Source organism: Eriocheir sinensis, unplaced genomic scaffold (genome assembly GCF_024679095.1).
Source record: "Eriocheir sinensis breed Jianghai 21 unplaced genomic scaffold, ASM2467909v1 Scaffold113, whole genome shotgun sequence".
NCBI lineage: Eukaryota > Metazoa > Arthropoda > Malacostraca > Decapoda > Varunidae > Eriocheir > Eriocheir sinensis.
Window position 1 is genome coordinate 435216 of NW_026110441.1, and position 22119 is coordinate 457334.

General features: G+C 44.1%; 1 protein-coding gene and 1 long non-coding RNA gene across 4 annotated transcripts in view; both read right to left on the reverse strand.

Moving 5' to 3' along the window:
* Positions 1-4083: 4083 nt before the first annotated feature.
* LOC126989314 (uncharacterized) lies at positions 4084-16191 on the reverse strand. Of its 3 annotated transcripts, XR_007743170.1 has the most exons (5): positions 15970-16191; positions 14787-14941; positions 8609-8816; positions 7652-8531; positions 4084-6761 (listed from the first exon to the last, which is right to left on the reverse strand). It is a non-coding gene; the product is annotated as an uncharacterized LOC126989314 (long non-coding RNA). The 3 variants fall into 3 exon arrangements; XR_007743171.1 differs by lacking the exon at positions 7652-8531 and having other exon boundaries at positions 15970-16188; XR_007743169.1 differs by lacking the exon at positions 7652-8531 and having other exon boundaries at positions 8650-8816; positions 15970-16187.
* A 1978-nt stretch (positions 16192-18169) lies between these two features.
* LOC126989309 (lethal(2) giant larvae protein homolog 1-like) overlaps positions 18170-22119 on the reverse strand; it is a 50539-nt gene continuing 46589 nt past the window's right edge. The window contains exons 17-19 of the mRNA XM_050847938.1: positions 21565-21705; positions 20114-20256; positions 18170-18417 (exon numbers count right to left, since the gene is read on the reverse strand). Coding sequence (XP_050703895.1) covers positions 18187-18417; positions 20114-20256; positions 21565-21705 — 515 coding nt within the window. The 3' untranslated portion in view covers positions 18170-18186. The remainder of the gene's footprint in view (positions 18418-20113; positions 20257-21564; positions 21706-22119) is intronic.

Below are 22119 nucleotides of genomic sequence, written 5' to 3' on the forward strand. Positions count from 1 at the left end.
GTGGAATCCCTGGGGGTCTGGTGATGGCTCTCGAGGTGCTGCATGAGGCAGCGACCGAGGCCTCTGGGACTGAAGGTCTCCTGGGCCAAAACAATTAAAGCTCCAGTCGCTTGAAGGCCTATATACTCATGCCGGTAATTTTGGCAATCCTTTTTCGGGGGTCATCATAAGTTAAAGGTAGGGGGGGGGAGGGTGATGACCAAGTGAGAATACATAAGTGGTGGAAGTTGTTGTATTTTAAATCAAGACTTTTAGGTCATTTTCAGGCCGATATAAAAAACCTAGGGGGGGGGGGGGATCCTACAGCCCTCTAGATGACAGCCCTGTTACTGGAGGACACAGTTCAGTCTTACTCTGTGGTAAGGAGACATGCACACTGAACAGTGCCTTGAAGAAGCATGTTGGTGCCTATGGCAACAAGTGCCTTCACAGGACCATGGGGCATCGCTGGAATGATGATGTGGAACAGGAACACGGCGTCCCCTTTCCAGCATTACTTTTGTAATAGCAACAGACACACAGAGCCATGGAAAAGGAGAGTTGGGCACCCTCACCACAGCTGCCATGTTGTTACCGAGAAAGACGCACTACCTTCAAAATGGTGCCGATACAACAGTGTTTTTGTGCTCTAGGAGGGAGGGTCAGGATCTCCAGGAACGCAAACACCACGGCGGCCACACTCTCCTATTCCCGTTTACCGTTGATGAGGTTTCAGGCCGCTGATGCTGCGCTCTACGATCGAGGGCCGTCAACAATTTCAATGTTAGCCCCAATAATAATCCTCGATGCACTTATTCTCTAAGCATCGCAGTGAGTGAGAGTCTTAATTGCTTTCACAAATAATATCAAATATCCATGGTTCAGTTTTTATGTCTGATCGATATTTTCGTTATATCACAATTAAATATCCAACGATTATTTCCAACTCACTGAACATTTATCACACAGTTTATCTTTGAGTACAAACACTAATTAATAGCCGTGATCGGTTATGTTATGAATTTTCTCAATTTCAGTCTGGAGAACTACACAACTCTGGTCATTCGCCGATTGGTTGATTTCAGGCTGCTTGTACCTCACACAATTTATGCATTTCTTCTCAGCCATGGAGCACTCCTTCGATTTATGATTGCCAGAGCATTTGAAACATTTTGGGACTTTTCCATTTCTCTTAACAGTACAGTCTCAAGTCTCAAGATGGCCATATCTCTGACAATGATAGCATATACAGTAGCTACCCTCTCGAGTTTCGCGCTTGCTTCATTCCAAAGATATGGCGCTAAACGCGAGGATTACGAACCTCGAGGTATTGAAATCCATGTAAAAGCGCTTATTGGTTCCGACCCGTGGAAAATAATTACTTTCCGACTTTACTCCCTTGTAATCTCAAAATACATACGTTAATAGGCAGAAAATGGGAAATAAGAACAGTTCGTTTTTAAGCCCAGTTGAAGGCGGCTGCCTTTATTACAATTGGCTGGCAGTTCTGAATACACGCTTGTGATCCACGTGGTGTCGTCTGCTAAAGTAAGGGCGGTCGCTCGCGGTCAAACGTGGGACATGTGTGCAGCCAGACAAACCTATATTTTTCTGGTAGTTTTCTGTTATGAAATAATCTGCCAACTCTTTCTGTTAAAAATCATGAAATCACTAATATCATGATTGACTTTTCAATGCCTATTGAAAGTAAACCGCTGCCGCTGCCGCAAAATAACTCGCAGAGGTTCAACTTGTTTACTGTTTCCATATTTCCCTCACCGCTCACAGAGATCACAAGCGGACAGACTAGAACAAAACCAGGCAAATTAATACTTTTAATGCTGTGTATTCCCACAGCGCGCATGCATGGTGGACAACAGAATGACTAATTTCATCGGGGAGATATTTCTCGCACCACTGGCCAGTGTAGTGGACCTCCTTTTGACCTGTAACGCTTTGTATCGCTTCTTAGGTCCTCCTCCACACTTTTATACTTCACAACTTGCACTTAGGGCCGCTTTCACAGTCATTTTGTTTGTTTTGATCGTTACCAATGGCGGTGATCGCCGCTTAGTATTTCCACGTGAAACTGGCCGATGGGGTTGTGGCGGCTGCGGGGTTAGCCGCCGCCACAACCCCATCGGCCAGCTTCACGTGAAATACTAAGCGGCGATCACCGCGGCGCCGCCATTGGTAACGATGAAAACAAACAAAATGACTGAAAGCGGCCCTTAGTTACTTAACAGTGCGCACTTATACAGGAGCTGCCTCGTACAGGCCTACCGGCCTCTTGCAGACTCCTGCGTTCTTATGTTCTTATGTTCTTATGTTCACCCTGAACTTAGGTGTTTTTCTGTCCTTTTCTTTCCCTGATTTTGCTTTTCTATGCCCTTTTGCTATTTATTCACTATTACTTTTCACCGTCGCTGCCATGCATTACAGGTCAAAAGAAGAAGAAACGGAAAACAACACCGGGAGATCTACAATTTTCATAGACTTGAGAAAAAGATTTTTGGACTGTGGTTCCACAGCACGGGGTGTTCTCTTATCTTGTTAGTCAAGTAGTAAGCAAAGCAGCTCTGCCAGTCCATTTTACGAGTCTCTTGGTGGGCCGCCTTCCACTGCTCCTCACTCCTCAGCCACTGCCGTCGTCTGTTTGTTTACATGCAGCCGTTCGGTACCCACGTACCCACGCTCGTACTCACAACCGTTTTCCATTCATAAGGACAACCAACAACTCGCTCCCGGTTGGGCATACGGGCAACCGCGGTTGCCCATAGCCCCAATGGTTGGACACCGCCTTTTAAGGCAGCAAGCATGACGCCGACGGTAGGTAGACGTGACCCGAACATGTTAAAGCAACGCGAAACTCGTGGCGTTGACGCGCGAAAGTCGTGATGGTAAGAATTTAGGACTAAACGCTAAACTCGAGGATCGCGAAACTCGGATAGCGCGAAACTCGAGAGGGTACTGTAATTGCATGGTGTCTCTCACTGTGTATATTCCCCATTCTAATTTTAACCTCTTCAGTACCATGACGCAGTATATGAGTCATTTCATCTCTCGAACCATATCCTAGAGGATGCTTGCGTCATGGTCAGGATGGTATTTGGACTCTTCTAATGAGGTCTGTAAATAGGATGATGTTTTGTTGAGGTTATTTTTGTGTTAACTTGTCGTGATACTTGTGAATCAGCTCTTTCACGATTGGGTTACACCTCAAAATGTAGTGCATTGTACTGCCAGCTACAGGCTTACAAAAAATCAGCTCAGTTTTATTCTCAACACCCTCAATTGTGTGTAAGAACTCATTGCGGTCTAAGATGGTCTCCTTTATTTTCTCCTTGGTCTCCTCTTTATGCACATTGCATATCATGATTTTTGGTTTCATCTTTCCAACACTCTTGGTACTAATTTGCTCAACAGACTTCCAGTTTTTGAGCAGCCTCATCCCTTGTGTTCTCATTATCAGAGTTCATGACAATGTTACCTCCATTTGTGAATCTTGAATCAGTTATTTGAATACCATTCAATGCCCAGGAAACTTCATCCTTCATTATCTGATGCCTTCTTTTCCTGGGTTGAAGCTTTTACAACTAGGAGATTCTTGACTTTCCTGCCTCTCTTTGCCACCTCAGCCCACCTAGATTCAGCATGCTCTGCAAGAAGCGTGTCAACAACTGATCCCAGCTCTTCCTGCACTTTCTCACCCCTTGATTCAACCTTATCCTTAACCACAGATATTTCTTTAGATAATTCTTGCTTGAATTCATCCAATTTTTCCACAATGCTGGTAGTCAGAGATGCTTTATGGAGGCATGGGGTGCATATCCAATTTATTTTGGGTATATTATCCTGCTTGATTCCAGTCAAATTAACACACTTCACATGACACCACCTAGTACACAAACAGCATCCAGTCCACTTCTCGCCTGAGAAATCCGCACAGACATAACACAGATCCCCCAGTCCCTTGGCCCTGACAGCCATGTCGACACTTTCTGTGTGGAGCTAGACGCAACACACATCCAATCAGCACCAAGGCCACTCACTCACTGACTCAAGAGAACACCAGCTGCCACACTGAGGAGGTCACCCAAACACTTCTCTCATTATTTCATTTTATTGGTCCGGTAGAAATGGAATGGGCAGTTGGGGAGGGCCGTATGGGGCACGGGGTGGTATATAAGTAAGGGGCAAATGGGTCACTTCTACACTATTATAAAAACATCTCCATTACATTATACGTGGTAATGTCCATCAGCTGAGATCCGGGAGTGGCCTAGAGAATAAACGCCTGAGTCTTCAAACGTGGTGTGCGGCTGTTTGGCCTTTAACTTCCATCTTTGGGGGCGGAGCAGGAAGGGTTGGATTTCCACACTCAGCGGACACGTTACAAACTCGCCAGAAAAAGTGAGGCAGAAGAATCAACAAATCCGGCTAACCACTCCTTGAAAAACAGGCCAAGAAAGACAAACGGCCGCAGAAGTGTTGACGACTCACACAGCGTTTGAAGAATCAGGCAGACAGCGTACAGTTCAGGGCCTCCAAGGGGTTACTGATGTTTTTTTACTAGATTACAATTTATGGATGTCTTCTTAGGGGAGGGAGGGGGATGGGTAGCTGCCTCTAACCCTCACCCTGGGAAGGAATAAGGGAGAACGGAAGGGAGGAAGGAAGGGACATGAGAAATGGGGAAAGGAAGGACACACGGAAATGACGTAGGAATAAAAGGAAATGAGAAGAAAATGGATAAAACAAGGAAGACAAGAGGAAATGAAGAACTAGCAGAAGGAATGAGAAAAGAGAAAGAATGAAGGGAAAAAAGAGAAGGAAGAAGGATGGAAGGGAGGAAAAGGGAAAGGAAAAACAGGAGAAGAGAGGAGGAGGAGGAGTAAAAAGGAATGAGAGATAAAAAGGATAAAACACGGAAGCTAAAAAAGAGGAAATGAAGAACCAGAAGAAGGTATGAGAAAAGAGAAAGAACGAAGGGAAAAAAAGAATGGGAGAAGGATGGAAGGGAGGAAAAGGGAAAGGAAAAAAAAGAGGAAATGAAGAACAGGAGAAGAAGAGAGCAGGAAGAGGAGGAGGAAGAGGAGGAGGAGGTACAGATTGGCTTGGTAAATAAGTCCCATCCACAGAGACCCACTAAACACCAATAGGATTCAACCTTTTTGAGCATCCACCAATCACAGGAAGCCCTTACTGGGAGGGGGTGTGGCCTGCTGGTGGACTGGCCAATCACACACAGTTATTGGGGAAGGGGGAGGAGCCTATTTGCCTAGTGAGTTTGAACAGCCAAGTTATGTGTGATGATTTTTTTTTTGTTTTCTTTTCTTCATAGTTCAGTTTTTGTGTGATTTTGTTTGTTTATATGTTTGTTACTGATATTTTTTTTCTTCCTTCCTTTGTTCCTTCCTAGTTTTTCATGTATATCAGATTAGTGTGTTTTGTGTACATTTTTTGCAGCTGCCATAGAGCGAAGTGAAGCTGTGTTTGAGAATAAGGAAGCGAATAGAACGTCCACAAATACACACTCTTGGAGGCCCCGGACCATAAAATAAAGAATAAAAATAATAATAAAATGGAAAAAAAAAAAAAAAGCCGATAAAATCAATCGCGTCGAGAGAACCTAAAGACATTAATGGAGGGAAATTACCGTAAAAACAAACAGACACACACACGCGCGCACACACACACACGCACAGAAAAAAAACGAACCATATTAAAACAGGAAAAGAAGCGAAAATAATGGAAATAACAACAATCATGGAAGCTGGAGTGTATATCGCATAAACAAACAAACAAACAAACGGTAAGGAAAACAAACATACGGACAAACTAACACCAATTACCAAGCAGAATTAAAACAGCTGTCCGCTTCTTGTTATCTGGTCAATGAAAAACGTAGAAAGTAGAACATACGCACGCACACACACACAGTAGTAGTTGTAGTAGTAGTAGTAGTAGTAGTAGTAAAAGTAGCGACAGTAATAATAATAATAATAATAATAATAATAATAATAATAATAATAATAATAATAATAATAATAATAGTAACAATAATCGTAGTAATGGGAATTCTTCTAAGGCTGTAGTAGTAGTAGTAGAAGTAGTAGTAGTAGTAGTAGTAGTAGTAGTAGTAGTAGTAGTAGTAGTAGTAGTAGTAGTAGTAGTAGCAGCAGTATAAACTATCAAATGTTTGTAATATATAACAACTTTCCGATATACAAATACATCATCATCATCATCATCATCATCATCACCCCTTCCTATAAGACACTATGCAGGGGTGAAGGAAGGAAGGAAGGAAGGAGTGTAATGCGGAGAAATCTGTTAATGTCTTTCCTTCCTTCTGTTTCTCCCTTCCTTCCTTCCTTCCTTCCTTTCTAATTTCTTCTTCCTTCTTTCTAGCATTGAAGTACATATGTGGAATGTATGGATAAACTGTGGAAGGTGGCAGTGTGGAGGAGGAGGAGGAGGAGGAGGAGGAGGAGGAGGAGGAGGAAAATAGTTTAAGGTTTATTTTATTTTTCTTCTCTCAATATTGTGTTAGCTGTAATATTTTTGTTGCCAAAGTAGTAGTAGTAGTAGTAGTAGTAGTAGTAGTGGTAGTAGTGTTATAGTGTCATCCTGTGGCACTTAAATCACTGTTGTTGTTGTTGTTGTTGTTGTTGTTGTTGTTCCTGGTGGTGACGGTGGTGAGGTCACTCCGAGCTGGTCACACGCGGTTCCTTGCTGAAGAATGACTCGGCCTTTGCTAGCGGTGCCCTCCTCTTAGTCTATGGAGGAGGAGGAGGAGGAGGAGGAAAGAGAAAATAAGAAAAGGAAACGAAAGGAAAGGGGAAAGTTTGAGAGAAGGAGGAGGAGGAGGAGGACGAGGAGGACGAAGAAAGAGAAAATAAGAAAAGGAAACGAAAGGAAAGGGGAAAGTTTGAGAGAAGGAGGAGGAGGAGGAGGAAAGAGAAAATAAGTAAAGGAAACGAAAGGAAAGGGGAAAGTTTGAGAAGAGGAGGAGGAGGAGGAGGAAAGAGAAAATAAGTAAAGGAAACGAAAGGAAAGGGGAAAGTTTGAGAGAAGGAGGAGGAGGAGGAGGAAAGAGAAAATAATAAATGGAAAAGGAAGGAAGAAGGATGAGGAGAGAGGAAGGAGGGAGAGAGAAGTAAGAGAAGAGAGGAAGGAAAGAATGAATGGAGGAGGAGGAGGAGAAGAGAGGGAGGAGGATTGAAAGAGGGAAGGGAAGAAGAGAGAGAAGAGAAGAGAAGGAGGAGGAGGAGGAGGAGAGGGATAAGAAGAGAGAGAGAGAGAGAGAAAAAAAAGGGAGAGAAAATTCATTAGTATACCTTTATGAAATTGGGTCACACACACACACACACACACACACACACACACACACACACACACACACACACACATTCAAAGGGGGTACAATTATAAAAAGAATATTTGTTTGAATGAAAGAAAACGGTTCCTTATTTATATTATTTTTATTATTATTATTATTATTTTATTTTTGTTTTAAAGGAAGTTAAGGAAGATTAGTTTTATTTATTCCTTTTATGTTTTAAAGAGAAGGGACTTTTAATTCTCTCTCTCTCTCTCTCTCTCTCTCTCTCTCTCTCTCTCTCTCTCTCTCTCTCTCTCTCTCTCTCTCTCTCTCACAAATACTCACTGACTGTTACTGTAGCAGGTAGCAGTAGTAGTAGCAGCAGCAGCAGTGGCAGTAGTAGCAGCAGCAGTAGTAGTAGTAGTAGTAGTAGTAGTAGTAGTAGTAGTAGTATGAGGAGGAAGAGGTAGGAAAGAAGAGGAAGAGGAAGAGGAAAACAAGCAAAAAAGAAGGAAAATAAGAGAGAGAGAGAGAGAGAGAGAGAGAGAGAGAGAGAGAGAGAGAGAGAGAGAGAGAGAGAGAGAGAGAGAGAGAGAGAAAACAAGGGTTAGTACATCAAAATTTATACACTTCAGTTATTTAAAAAAGGTGTTAGTTACATACACACACGCACACACACACACACACACACACAAGCGCGCACACACAAGCGTACATGCAGAGGCCAACCACCACCACCGTTTCCATAATAATAATAATAATAATAATAATAATAATAATAATAATAATAAGCATAGCCATAGCAAATAAGCTGATGAGAGAGAGAGAGAGAGAGAGAGAGAGAGCGCACCTATCCTCATTCACATAAATTTACACACAGCAGAAAAAAAAGATTTGCTAATAAAAAAATAAATTTGCTTATAAAAAAAAAATATGTACAATGAAAAAAAGAATAAAAAAAACATCCAATAAAATATAAATAAAAGAAGAAGGAGAAGAAGAAGAAGAAGAGAGAGAAAACATGCTAAATCATTCTCTTTATAAACAACACAGGCAACTCTCTCTCTCTCTCTCTCTCTCTCTCTCTCTCTCTCTCTCTCTCTCTCATTCTATTAATTCTGAAAAGGAAGATTGGGAAACAAAAAAGATAGAGAGAGAGAGAGAACACCACCAAACCAGGCTGTCGCAAACACACTAACACACACACATACACACACACTCACATCTCTCTCTCTCTCTCTCCCCCTCTCTCTCTCTCTCTCTCTCTCTCTCTCTCTCTCTCACACATACACACACACTCACATCTCTCTCTCTCTCTCTCCCCCTCTCTCGCTCGCACCAACCTCAGTCCCATTTATCACGCTGTGGTTGGCGTCGGTGGAAGCGATGGCGGCTGTCGTGGCGGAGGTGGCAGTGGCGATGGTGGTGGAGGAGGAGGAGGGAGGGGGGCAGGAGGAGGAGGAGGAGGAAGAGGTCAGGGCTGTCTCAACTACTTGTATGGATTGCGACTCTATGGAAGGAAGGAAGGAAGGGAGGAAGGAAGGAAGGAAGGGAGAATGGGTTAGAGAAGGGAAGGGAAGGAAGGAAGGGAGGAAGAGAGAATGGGTTAGATAAGGAAGGGAAGGAAGGAAGGAAGGGAGGAAGGGAGAATGGGTTAGAGAAGGAAGGGAAGGAAGGAAGGGAGGAAGAGAGAATGGGTTAGAGAAGGGAAGGGAAGGAAGGAAGGAAGGGAGGAAGAGAGAATGGGTTAGTGAAGGAAGGGAAGTAAGGAAGGAAGGAAGGAAGGAAGGGAGAATGGGTTAGATAAGGAAGGGAAGGAAGGAAGGAAGGGAGAATGGGTTAGAGAAGGAAGGGAAGGAAGGAAGGAAGGGAGGAAGAGAGAATGGGTTAGAGAAGGAAGGGAAGGAAGGAAGGAAGGGAGGAAGAGAGAATGGGTTAGAGAAGGAAGGAAGGAAGGAAGGGAAGGAAGGAAGGAAGGGAGAATGGGTTAGAGAAGGAAGGGAAGGAAGGAAGGAAGGGAGGAAGAGAGAATGGGTTAGAGAAGGAAGGGAAGGAAGGAAGGAAGGAAGGAAGGAAGGAAAAATGTGAAAGATTGAAATGAAACAGGAAAAGAAAGGAAGGAAGACGAGAAAATAAGATAGGAGAGAGAGAGAGAGAGAGAGAGAGAGAGAGAGAGAGAAAGGGAGGAAAGGGAAGGTTTCATTAGGGTAATACATGAGACACACACACACACACACACACACACACACACACACACATAATAAATACTGGAATAACTATAATCATTGCTAGTCATCATAATAGTACTAATAATAATAATAGTAATAGTAATAATAATAATAATAATAATAATAATAATAATAATAATAATAATAATAATAATAATAATTGTTACTGCTATGGATGAGAGAGAGAGAGAGAGAGAGAGAGAGAGAGAGAGAGAGAGAGAGAGAGAGAGAGAGAGAAATGCACTAACTACCTAATCAGTACCAAGCTCATATCACAAACAACAACAACAACAACAACAACAACAACAACACAAACAAACAAACTATTTACACACAAAAAATAAGAAAATCAACAACAAAAAAAATCGAGAGAGAGAGAGAGAGAGAGAGAGAGAGAGAGAGAGAGAGAGAGAGAGAGAGAGAGAGAGAGAGAGAGAGAGAGAGAGAGAGAGAGAGAGAGAGAGAGAGAGAGAGAGAGAGAAATTAAAGAGAGAGAGAATTAGAGAAAGAGAAAATAAATAAAGATAGAGATTAGAGAAAGAAAAAAAGAAAAAACATAGATTCAGAGAGAGAGAGAGAGAGAGAGAATAATACCAGGTCAAGGTCACAAACATGTACAGTATTTTGTGTCATGTATCGCGCACCTTCTTCTTATAAAACCATATTTTTGTAGGCATAATAAAATGTTTCAAGTGTTTCAAGTGTTTCGTAAAATGCCGAAAAGTTAGCCCAGTGCAGTAGACGCTGAAGGTACAAATTTTGATTGATTTTTTTATTCTGTGTGTGGACTTAACCCAGTAGCAGCGGGGATCATGTTTCTTAATGGATGTGGCGGAAATGAAGATGATGAGATGGATGGTAGGAGTCACCAGAAGAGATCGAATTAGGAATGAATATATAAGAGGAACAGTGAAAGTAATTGAAATCTCCAAGAAGATCCAGGAGTCAAGATTGAGGTGGTATGGACACTTGAGAAGAAGAGTTGGGGAAGATCATGTAGGAAGGGAAGTCATGGAAATGGAAGTGCAGGGAAATAGAAGAAGAGGAAGGCCCAAACGAAGGTGGATTGATAGCATAAACGGAGATCTAAGGAGATGGCCAACAACAGAAATACGTGGAGATAGGGAAAAGCTGGGAAGAAGAATGGTCCCTCTAAGCGAGAAAAATGCGAAGAAATCATCACTCACACAAACCATTTCAAAATACATATGAAAGTATTTGTGATCAATTTATGTATCATCTATTTTTGGGGGTTTATATCATGGCACAAATTTGGCCCGTCGCTGCTACACGGTAAAGCCACAAATTTGCCCCGTCACTGCTACCAGGTTAAGGGTCAGCGTGATGGCTTGGCTGCCCCACAACTCCTCCGCGCCTTTCTCAGTGTTTCTGTGACTGTAACAATGCAAGGAGAGTTTTTTGTATCCTCCGTGTCAGATTCCGTGTCTGAGTGTCCACAGCCAGTGACCTCGACTCCTCCTAAGCCTCCTCTTGCTCCCAAAATCGCTCTTAGTGTGAGTACAATTGGGAGAGCTGAATGTGACTTTTTCAAACTTGGAAAGTGGTGTTTGTGAAGACATTGACATCAACAGCATTCAACTCCAACCCCTCATCTTATCAGGAAGGCTGAGCCACGTTATTGTGCAACTTCGCTTTGGTGGCCATCCTGTAGATCAATCTCATTATGGCCTTGGTGGAAGTGATACGCAGGGCGCTGAGGATGCATCCCACCATCCTTTTGGGTCATCAAGTTAAGAATATGAGGGTAATGAAAGGGGTTTGTAGCTGGGTTGAGTGGGGAGAGGGGGAGAGGGAGGGCCATGGCCAAACCGCGCCAACCACGACCTATGCAGGAGTTAACCAGCATCTTCACTCTTTCATCCCTGTGCTGTCCAAATCCCTTATGCAAGAGTTAACCAGCATCTTCACTCTTTCATCCCTGTGCTGTCCAAATCCCTGATGCAAGAGTTAACCAGCATCTTCACTCTTTCATCCCTGTGCTGTCCAAATCCCTTATGCAAGAGTTAACCAGCATCTTCACTCTTTCATCCCTGTGCTGTCCAAATCCCTTATGCAAGAGTTAACCAGCATCTTCACTCTTTCATCCCTGTGCTGTCCAAATCCCTTATGCAAGAGTTAACCAGCATCTTCACTCTCTCATCCCTGTGCTGTCCAAATCCCTTATGCAAGAGTTAACCAGCATCTTCACTCTTTCATCCCTGTGCTGTCCAAATCCCTTATGCAAGAGTTAACCAGCATCTTCACTCTTTCATCCCTGTGCTGTCCAAATCCCTTATGCAAGAGTTAACCAGCATCTCCACTCTCATCCCTGTGCTGTCCAAATCCCTTATGCAAGAGTTAACCAGCATCTTCACTCTTTCATCCCTGTGCTGTCCAAATCCCTTATGCAAGAGTTAACCAGCATCTCCACTCTCTCATCCCTGTGCTGTCCAAATCCCTTATGCAAGAGTTCACCAGCATCTTCACTCTTTCATCCCTATGCTGTCCAAATCCCTTATGCAAGAGTTCACCAGCATCTTCACTCTTTCATCCCTGTGCTGTCCAAATCCCTTATGCAAGAGTTAACCAGCATCTTCACTCTTTCATCCCTGTGCTGTCCAAATCCCTTATGCAAGAGTTAACCAGCATCTTCACTCTTTCATCCCTGTGCTGTCCAAATCCCTTATGCAAGAGTTAACCAGCATCTTCACTCTTTCATCCCTGTGCTGTCCAAATCCCTTATGCAAGAGTTAACCAGCATCTCCACTCTCTCATCCCTGTGCTGTCCAAATCCCTTATGCAAGAGTTAACCAGCATCTTCACTCTTTCATCCCTGTGCTGTCCAAATCCCTTATGCAAGAGTTAACCAGCATCTTCACTCTTTCATCCCTGTGCTGTCCAAATCCCTTATGCAAGAGTTAACCAGCATCTTCACTCTCTCATCCCTGTGCTGTCCAAATCCCTTATGCAAGAGTTAACCAGCATCTCCACTCTTTCATCCCTGTGCTGTCCAAATCCCTTATGCAAGAGTTAACCAGCATCTCCACTCTTTCATCCCTGTGCTGTCCAAATCCCTTATGCAAGAGTTAACCAGCATCTCCACTCTCTCATCCCTGTGCTGTCAGAATCCCTTATGCAAGAGTTAACCAGCATCTCCACTCTCTCATCCCTGTGCTGTCCAAATCCCTTATGCAAGAGTTAACCAGCATCTCCACTCTCTCATCCCTGTGCTGTCCAAATCCCTTATGCAAGAGTTAACCAGCATCTTCACTCTCTCATCCCTGTGCTGTCAGAATCCCTTATGCAAGAGTTAACCAGCATCTCCACTCTTTCATCCCTGTGCTATCCAAATTCCTTATGCAAGAGTTAACCAGCATCTCCACTCTCTCATCCCTGTGCTATCCAAATCCCTTATGCAAGAGTTAACCAGCATCTTCACTCTTTCATCCCTGTGCTGTCCAAATCCCTTATGCAAGAGTTAACCAGCATCTTCACTCTTTCATCCCTGTGCTGTCAGAATCCCTTATGCAAGAGTTAACCAGCATCTCCACTCTCTCATCCCTGTGCTGTCAGAATCCCTTATGCAACACACCACCACGGAAACACCACATAACATAGAGACTTCGTGACTGAGGCAGACTGAGGAGGAAGGATGGATAAAGTGAATGCTCATGAATAGGCGCACCTGACAATACCAAATGTGGGGTACAAACTTGGCGGAGGGACTGTTTTTTGGGTGCTAAAGAGTAGCTTAGCCGGATATTTTGTTTTTATTTATTAATGATCCACGAGACATCCTGGAGGTAAAGCAAAGTATGTGCTTATCTTTGTATTCATTCACACACACACTGGTAATATTTCTGTGGAGTCTGATTCATTTATTAGAGTGAAATTCTAGTGTGAAAAACAGGCACAAATTCGTGTCATTAGTAAACATGAAACTAGTAATTTAAGTTTTGCCGCCATGAAATATACACAAATAGATAAATATGAAAGCTCACGAAGTCACAATAAGTGGCATCGCCTGCTTTAGTAAAAGTGTGCTATTTTAGGTATCTGACACCCGCAATATGGCAGGCTGCTGCTGCCTCGTCCACAGATTATTGCCAGATTGTCGTACTCAGCCGATTATATTTCCCAACTTCCTGCCCCAAAACTGTCTTCTGGGCTCCAAAAACGAAACTGATTTATAGTTATCGTTAAAAGAGTAAGATTCTGATGTTTCTTGTCAATAGTTAGGCGTAAAACACTGTTAAATACTATGCTCTGAGTACGACAATCTGGCAACGGTGCTATACGTATTTTCATATTATTGTTCTGTTGTTTACTGAATGTTGTGTTCAAGAAAAAGAATACTCATTATTTTAGCTAGTTTTTGGTTATAAGAATTCTTTACGAAATACAAGTATAACATTACCTTCTTTAACTTAGGAAACGTCCTGAATCCTGGATCGGCTATGGTATTGTTAGGTGCGCCTATTGAAAGCTGCTGGGTTATGCAGAGCCGTGAAATTGATAATGGAAATGAGTAATTTTCGGGAGAACATCTGAACATTGCTGATCCGTATGTATTTCTGAGCATTTTAAGCACTGAGTAGGGATCATGTTTCTTAATGGTCCCTCTAAGTAAGAAAAATGAGAAGAAATCACCCCTCACACAAACCATTTCATAATATATATCAAAGCATTTGTGATCAGTTTATGCATCATCTATTTTGGGGGGTTTATATCATGGCAAAAATTTGGCCCGTCGCTGCTACACGGTAAAGCCACAAATTTGGCCCGTCGCTGCTACATGGTAAAGCCACAAATTTGGCCCGTCGCTGCTACATGGTAAAGCCACAAATTTGGCCCGTCGCTGCTACGGTAAAGCCACAAATTTGGCCTGTTGCTACACGGTAAAGCCACAAATTTGGCCCGTCATGCTACACGGTAAAGCCACAAATTTGTCCCGTTGCTGCTACACGGTAAAGCCACAAATTTGTCCCGTTGCTGCTACATGGTAAAGCCACAAATTTGTCCCGTCGCTGCTACACGGTAAAGCCACAAATTTGGCCCGTCGCTGCTACTGGGTTAAAGATTATGGTACGCGATATATGCCACAAAGTATGTTACATAACTAATAAACAAACACACACACACACACACACAAACACATATATACACCACAAATTCTACATCATCACCACCACCTCCACCACCACCCTCAAACACACACACACACACACACACACACACACACACTCACTCACCTTGCGACGTGGAAGAGGAGGCAGTAATGGTGGTGGATTTACTAATGGTGGTGGTGGTGGAGGTGGAAGAAATGGAGGTGGTGGTGGTGTTGTTAGACTCCTCCGCACACATAACCTCCACCACACCGCCCTTCTCCGACACCTTCAACTCCTCTCTATCCATGCCCACAGACACACAGACAGAGAGACAGACAGGCGCATACACAGACAGAAAGCAGGTCCATTAGTTCAAGAAATACACAAATTGGAGTTATAATACATGAGCCATACAGGAATACAATCTGTTCAGTTCTTATACATGTTTGGGGTATTTGGGAGATGTATAAGGGGGGGTTTGAGTGGTCTGGAATGCTTGTAAGAGGAAGGAAGGAAGGAAGGAGAGAAGGAAGGAAGGAAAAGAGGAAGGACAAAGAAAGGAAAGGAAGAAAGGAGAGAAGGAAAGAAAGGAAGGGAAGGAAGAAAGGAAGTGAAAGGAAGGATGAGGAAGGAGAGAAGGAAGGAAGAAAGGAAGAAAGGAAAGAACTAGAAAGCAGAAAAAATGTGTATATGTATGTATGTATGTATGTATGTGTGTGTATGTGTGTTATGTATATGTATAAATTCTCCTGTATAAAGACCGAACAGACTGTACAATGATATACAGACACAAAGATATACACAAAATATACATAAAAATACATACATACATAGAAAGCACAATATTAACTTGATAAACAGACATAGACAAAAATAGATAGAGAGAGAGAGAGAGAGAGAGAGAGAGAGAGAGAGAGAGAGAGAGAGAGAGAGAGAGAGAGAGAGAGAGAGAGAGAGAGAGAGAGAGAGAGAGAGAGAGAGAGAGAGAGAGAGAGAGAGAGAGAGAGAGAGAGAGAGAGAGAGAGAGAGAGAGAGAGAGAGAGAGAGAGAGAGAGAGAGAGAGAGAGAGAGAGAGAGAGAGAGAGAGAGAGAGAGAGAGAGAGAGAGAGAGAGAGAGAGAGAGAAAAAAAAGATAAAGATAGAGTTAAAGAAAGAAAATGACAAAGAAAAAAGAAAAAAAAATAGATTCAGAGAGAGAGAGAGAGATTAAAGAGAGAGAGAATTAGAGAAAGAGAAAATAGATAAGAGATTAAAGAAAGAAAATGACAAAGAAAAAAAAAAAGATTCAAAGAGAGAGAGCAAATTAGAGCTATCTCACAATACTTACATATGGTCCCTTATGGAGTCAATCGTAATGTCTCCGCTCAGAACACTGTTGTCTCCATTCTCTCTCACCTCCTCCACTTTCCTCCCTCCTCCTCCTCCTTCTGCAGCCACCTCTCCTCCTCCTCCCGTTGCTCCTCCTTCTTTCTTTCCCTCCTTTCCTTCTGCTTCCTTTTCCTTCTCTCCATTCTGGGCTTCCTCGTTCTGTGGAGAGAGGAGAGGTTAGGGAGGGATGGAGGTAAGGAAGGAAGGAAGGAAGGAAGGAAAGAATTAAGAGACAGAGGAATATATAAAGAACAAGAGATAAGATACATGCTGGTGAACTCTTGCATAAGGGATTTGGACAGCACAGGGATGAAAGAGTGAAGATGCTGGTTAACTCTTGCATAAGGGATTTGGACAGCACAGGGATGAAAGAGTGAAGATGCTGGTTAACTCTTGCATAAGGGATTTGGACAGCACAGGGATGAAAGAGTGAAGATGCTGGTTAACTATTGCATCAGGGATGAAAGAGTGAAGATGCTGGTTAACTCTTGCATCAGGGATTTGGACAGCACAGGGATGAAAGAGTGAAGATGCTGGTTAACTCTTGCATAAGGGATTTGGACAGCACAGGGATGAAAGAGTGAAGATGCTGGTTAACTCTTGCATCAGGGATTTGGACAGCACAGGGATGAAAGAGTGAAGATGCTGGTTAACTCTTGCATAAGGGATTTGGACAGCACAGGGATGAAAGAGTGAAGATGCTGGTTAACTCTTGCATAAGGGATTTGGACAGCACAGGGATGAAAGAGTGAAGATGCTGGTTAACTCTTGCATCAGGGATTTGGACAGCACAGGGATGAAAGAGTGAAGATGCTGGTTAACTCTTGCATAAGGGATTTGGACAGCACAGGGATGAAAGAGTGAAGATGCTGGTTAACTCTTGCATCAGGGATTTGGACAGCACAGGGATGAAAGAGTGAAGATGTTGGTTAACTCTTGCATAAGGGATTTGGACAGCACAGGGATGAAAGAGTGAAGATGCTGGTGAACTCTTGCATAAGGGATTTGGACAGCACAGGGATGAAAGAGTGAAGATGCTGGTTGACTCTTGCATAAGGGATTTGGACAGCACAGGGATGAAAGAGTGAAGATGCTGGTGAACTCTTGCATAAGGGATTTGGACAGCACAGGGATGAAAGAGTGAAGATGCTGGTTAACTCTTGCATCAGGGATTTGGACAGCACAGGGATGAAAGAGTGAAGATGCTGGTGAACTCTTGCATAAGGGATTTGGACAGTATAGGGATGAAAGAGTGAAGATGCTGGTTAACTCTTGCATAAGGGATTTGGACAGCACAGGGATGAAAGAGTGAAGATGCTGGTTAACTCTTGCATAAGGGATTTGGACAGTATAGGGATGAGCTAGAGTAGAAAGTCGAGTAGTGAAAGGAGAGGTCAGTATCAGGAGGTTTGTGTTGATGCTCTCTGGCCCATTAGTGAGATCCATGAAGATGCTGGTGAACTCTTGCATAAGGGATTTGGACAGTATAGGGATGAAAGAGTGAAGATGCTGGTGAACTCTTGCATCAGGGATTTGGACAGCACAGGGATGAAAGAGTGAAGATGCTTGTGAACTCTTGCATCAGGGATTTGGACAGTATAGGGATGAAAGAGTGAAGATGCTGGTGAACTCTTGCATAAGGGATTTGGACAGCACAGGGATGAAAGAGTGAAGATGCTGGGTAACTCTTGCATAAGGGATTTGGACAGCACAGGGATGAAAGAGTGAAGATGCTTGTGAACTCTTGCATCAGGGATTTGGACAGTATAGGGATGAAAGAGTGAAGATGCTGGTGAACTCTTGCATAAGGGATTTGGACAGTATAGGGATGAGCTAGAGTGGGGAGAAAGGGAAGGAAGGAAGGAAGGGAAGGGAATGAAGGAAAGGCAAGGGAAGGAAAGGAAGGAAGGAAGAGAAGAGGAAAGGAAGGAAGGAAGAGAAGGAAGGGAAAGAAAGGAAGGAAAAGGAAGGGAAGGAAAGGGAAGGGAAGATTTGGGTAAGACAGGACCCTTCCCTTAACTTCCCTTCCCTTCCATTCCTATAATCACTCTCTCTCTCTCTCTCTCTCTCTCTCTCTCTCTCTCTCTCTCTCACACACACACACACACACACCTTCAATAATCTCTTTCCTCCTCCTCCTCCTTTGCTGTTGCCCTAATTAACACCCTTCACCCCTTTACCTGATATCCTCCTTCTTCAGGTGTGGGGCATACAGCTGGCGCCTACAATCGGGGAGGGAGAACACCGAGAAATCCCCTTGGTTGGTGGCGAGGGCAAGGCAGGTCTCGGAGTAGCTGGGGTCTGCCGTCGACACAAACTTTGCAAGGTCTAGTTTCCGAGCCCTGGACCCTTCGTGTGCTGTTAGCTTAAACTTGCAGAAGGGCTTTAGCTGTGGTAGGGTGAAGACCTGGTGGGAGGGAAAGAGTGAAGATGCTGGTTAACTCTTGCAGAAGGGATTTGGACAGCACAGGGATGAAAGAGTGAAGATGCTGGTTAACTCTTGCATCAGGGATTTGGACAGCACAGGGATGAAAGAGTGAAGATGCTGGTTAACTCTTGCATAAGGGATTTGGACAGCACAGGGATGAAAGAGTGAAGATGCTGGTTAACTCTTGTATAAGGGATTTGGACAGCACAGGGATGAAAGAGTGGACATGCTGGTTAACTCTTGCATAAGGGATTTGGACAGCACAGGGATGAAAGAGTGAAGATGCTGGTTAACTCTTGCATAAGGGATTTGGACAGCACAGGGATGAAAGAGTGAAGATGCTGGTTAACTCTTGCATCAGGGATTTGGACAGCACAGGGATGAAAGAGTGAAGATGCTGGTTAACTCTTGCATAAGGGATTTGGACAGCACAGGGATGAAAGAGTGAAGATGCTGGTTAACTCTTGCATAAGGGATTTGGACAGCACAGGGATGAAAGAGTGAAGATGCTGGTTAACTCTTGCATAAGGGATTTGGACAGCACAGGATGAAAGAGTGAAGATGCTGGTTAACTCTTGCATAAGGGATTTGGACAGCACAGGGATGAAAGAGTGAAGATGCTGGTTAACTCTTGCAGAAGGGATTTGGACAGCACAGGGATGAAAGAGTGAAGATGCTGGTTAACTCTTGCATCAGGGATTTGGACAGCACAGGGATGAAAGAGTGAAGATGCTGGTTAACTCTTGCATAAGGGATTTGGACAGCACAGGGATGAAAGAGTGAAGATGCTGGTTAACTCTTGCATCAGGGATATGGACAGCACAGGGATGAAAGAGTGAAGATGCTGGTTAACTCTTGCATAAGGGATTTGGACAGCACAGGGATGAAAGAGTGAAGATGCTGGTTAACTCTTGCATCAGGGATTTGGACAGCACAGGGATGAAAGAGTGAAGATGCTGGTTAACTCTTGCATAAGGGATGAAAGAGTGAAGATGTTGGTTAACTCTTGCATATGGGATTTGGACAGCACAGGGATGAAAGAATGAGGGAATGAGAGAGATGAGGGATAAGAAGGAAGGAGAAATAATGAGAAAGGAAGATTGGAAAATTGAATGGAAGAGGAAGGGAAGGAGAAAGATACAGGGTGATTTTGGAAGGGTGAGGAGGGAGAAAGGGAGAATGATGAATGGAACGGAAGGGAGGGAGAGAGAGGATATGGACAGATAGAAAGAGTGGAGGAAATTGAAATGGACGAAAGGAAGATAAGAAATGAAGAAAGAAATATTGAATGGGAAGATGAGAAAAGAGAAAAGAGGAAGAGGAAAAAGAGGGAATGGATAGAACGGAAGGAAGAATGGAAGAGGGAGAAGGCAGGGAGATAAGGGTGAATAAGTAAAGAGGAAGGGAGATGGAGATAGAAACGGAGACAGTAGATGGATGGAAGGAAGAACAGATGACAGATAAAGAAAACGTAGATGGAAGAGAGTGAATAGAAGGGATAAAGAGGAGATAGAAAGAACGGAGAATAGAGAATAGAATGAAGAATAGATTGAAGATGAAAAGGGTGATTGGGAAGGGCAGATGACAGATAGAATGAAGAAAGAGGTGACTGATAGGGGCAGATGACACCCCCCTCACACACACACCCCACATCCCACCTCACCCCCACACACACCTTGAACTGTTCCTCGGAGCATATGAGAACACGGTGAGGCAGGGAGGTGCTGGGAGGGGGCGCTGCGTCCTTCTTCACTGCCATGGGTACAGGCAGGGGCAGACCAGAACCGTCCAGCACCCACACGCCGAGAACTGGAGCGCCTATGGACGGAAGGAAGGGTTAGTTGGGGTGTGTGACTAGGGTGGAGATTGATGCTGTGAGGGTGGAGGGGAGAAGAAGGGGAAGACAGTGATGGGATTGAAGGAGACATGAGGTACTTGAGCGGAAGAGTTTGCAGAAGATGGAAGTTACTAGAGAGGAGGAGGAGGAGGAAGAGGAAGAGGAAGAGGAAGAATTGAAGAAGGGGGTATAAGCTAACTTAACCTAACCTAATTTAACCTCCCTTTGCCTAAACCTAACCTATCCTAACCTCCCTCCACCCCCTAACCAACCTCACCTCCCTCTTCTATCCTAACCTAACCTAACCTCCTTTCCCCTAACCTAAGCTAACCTAACCTATCCTAACCTCCCTCCCCCCTAACCAACCTCACCTCCCTCTTCTAACCTAACCTAACCTCCCCTCCCTTCCACCTCCCTTTCCCCCAAGCTAACCTAACCTATCCTAACCTCACCTCCTCTCCCCTAACCTAACCTCACCTCTCCCCTCTTCTAACCTAACCTAACCTCCTCTCCCCTCACCTAACTTAACCTCCCTTCCCTAACCCCTCCCTTTCCCCTAACCTAAGCTAACCTAACCTATCCTAACCTCCCTCTCCCCTAACCTAACCTAACCAAACCAAACCTCACTCCCAACCTAACCTCACCTCCTCTCCCCTAACCTAACCTCACCTCTCCCCTCTTCTAACCTAACCTAACCTCACCTCTCCCCTCTTCTAACCTAACCTAACCTAACCAAACCTCACCCCCTCTTCTAACCCATCCCAACCTCACCTCCCCCCTCTTCTAACCTATCCTAAACTCAAATCTCACCTCTTCTAACCTATCCTAACCTCACCTCTCCCCTCTTCTAACCTATCCTAACCTCACCTCTCCCCTCTTCTAACCTATCCTAACCTCACCTCTCCCCTCTTCTAACCTAACCTAACCTCACCTCTCCCCTCTTCTAACCTATCCTAACCTCACCTCTCCCCTCTTCTAACCTATCCTAACCTCACCTCTCCCCTCTTCTAACCTAACCTAACTTCCCTCCCCCTATCCTAACCTCACCTCTCCCCTCTTCTAACCTATCCTAACCTCACCTCCCCCCTCTTCTAACCTCACCTCTCCCCTCTTCTAACCTATCCTAACCTCACCTCTCCCCTCTTCTAACCTAACCTAACCTCCCTCCCCCTATCCTAACCTCACCTCTCCCCTCTTCTAACCTAACCTAACCCCTAACTTAACCTAACCTACCCCAACCTCCCTTCCACTTCCCCTCCCCTAACTTAACCTAACCTCCCCTAACTTACCATGCTTGAGGTGAATCTCCTTGCCCAGCTGGACTGTCAGTGGGACCTCCTTTCTCTTGTCTGAGGGGGGGATGGCGATGGTGAAGACGAAGATGGAGCCGCTGTTCGTCCCGGCCCAGAGTGTTGCCGACATGGCCTGGCCTGGGGTGGAGAAGGGGGAAGGGGGTGTTAGAAGGGGCGCGGTGATGGGTCGAGGATAGAATGGAGAATAGATTAGGAGAGAAGGAGGGAGAGGGTGTTAGAAGGGGGGGTGGCGATGGGTGGGGGAGAGAATGGAGAATAGATTAGAAGAGGGAGAGGGTGATTGGTGGAGGATAGAATACATAATAGATCGGAAGATAGATTAGGAGGGGGGGGAGGGGGGGAATGAAGGATAGATTGGGATAGAAGGAGAGGAGTGAGGGATAGAAATTGAATGCCTTGTTGATTTTGTTGATTTTTCATTTTATATTAAGATTTGGTTGTTATTTTTGTTTGTTTGTTTGTTTGTTGGTATGAAAGAGTGAACAGGAAAAAGAGAGAGAATAGATAGAATGACGGAATAGAATATGGAAT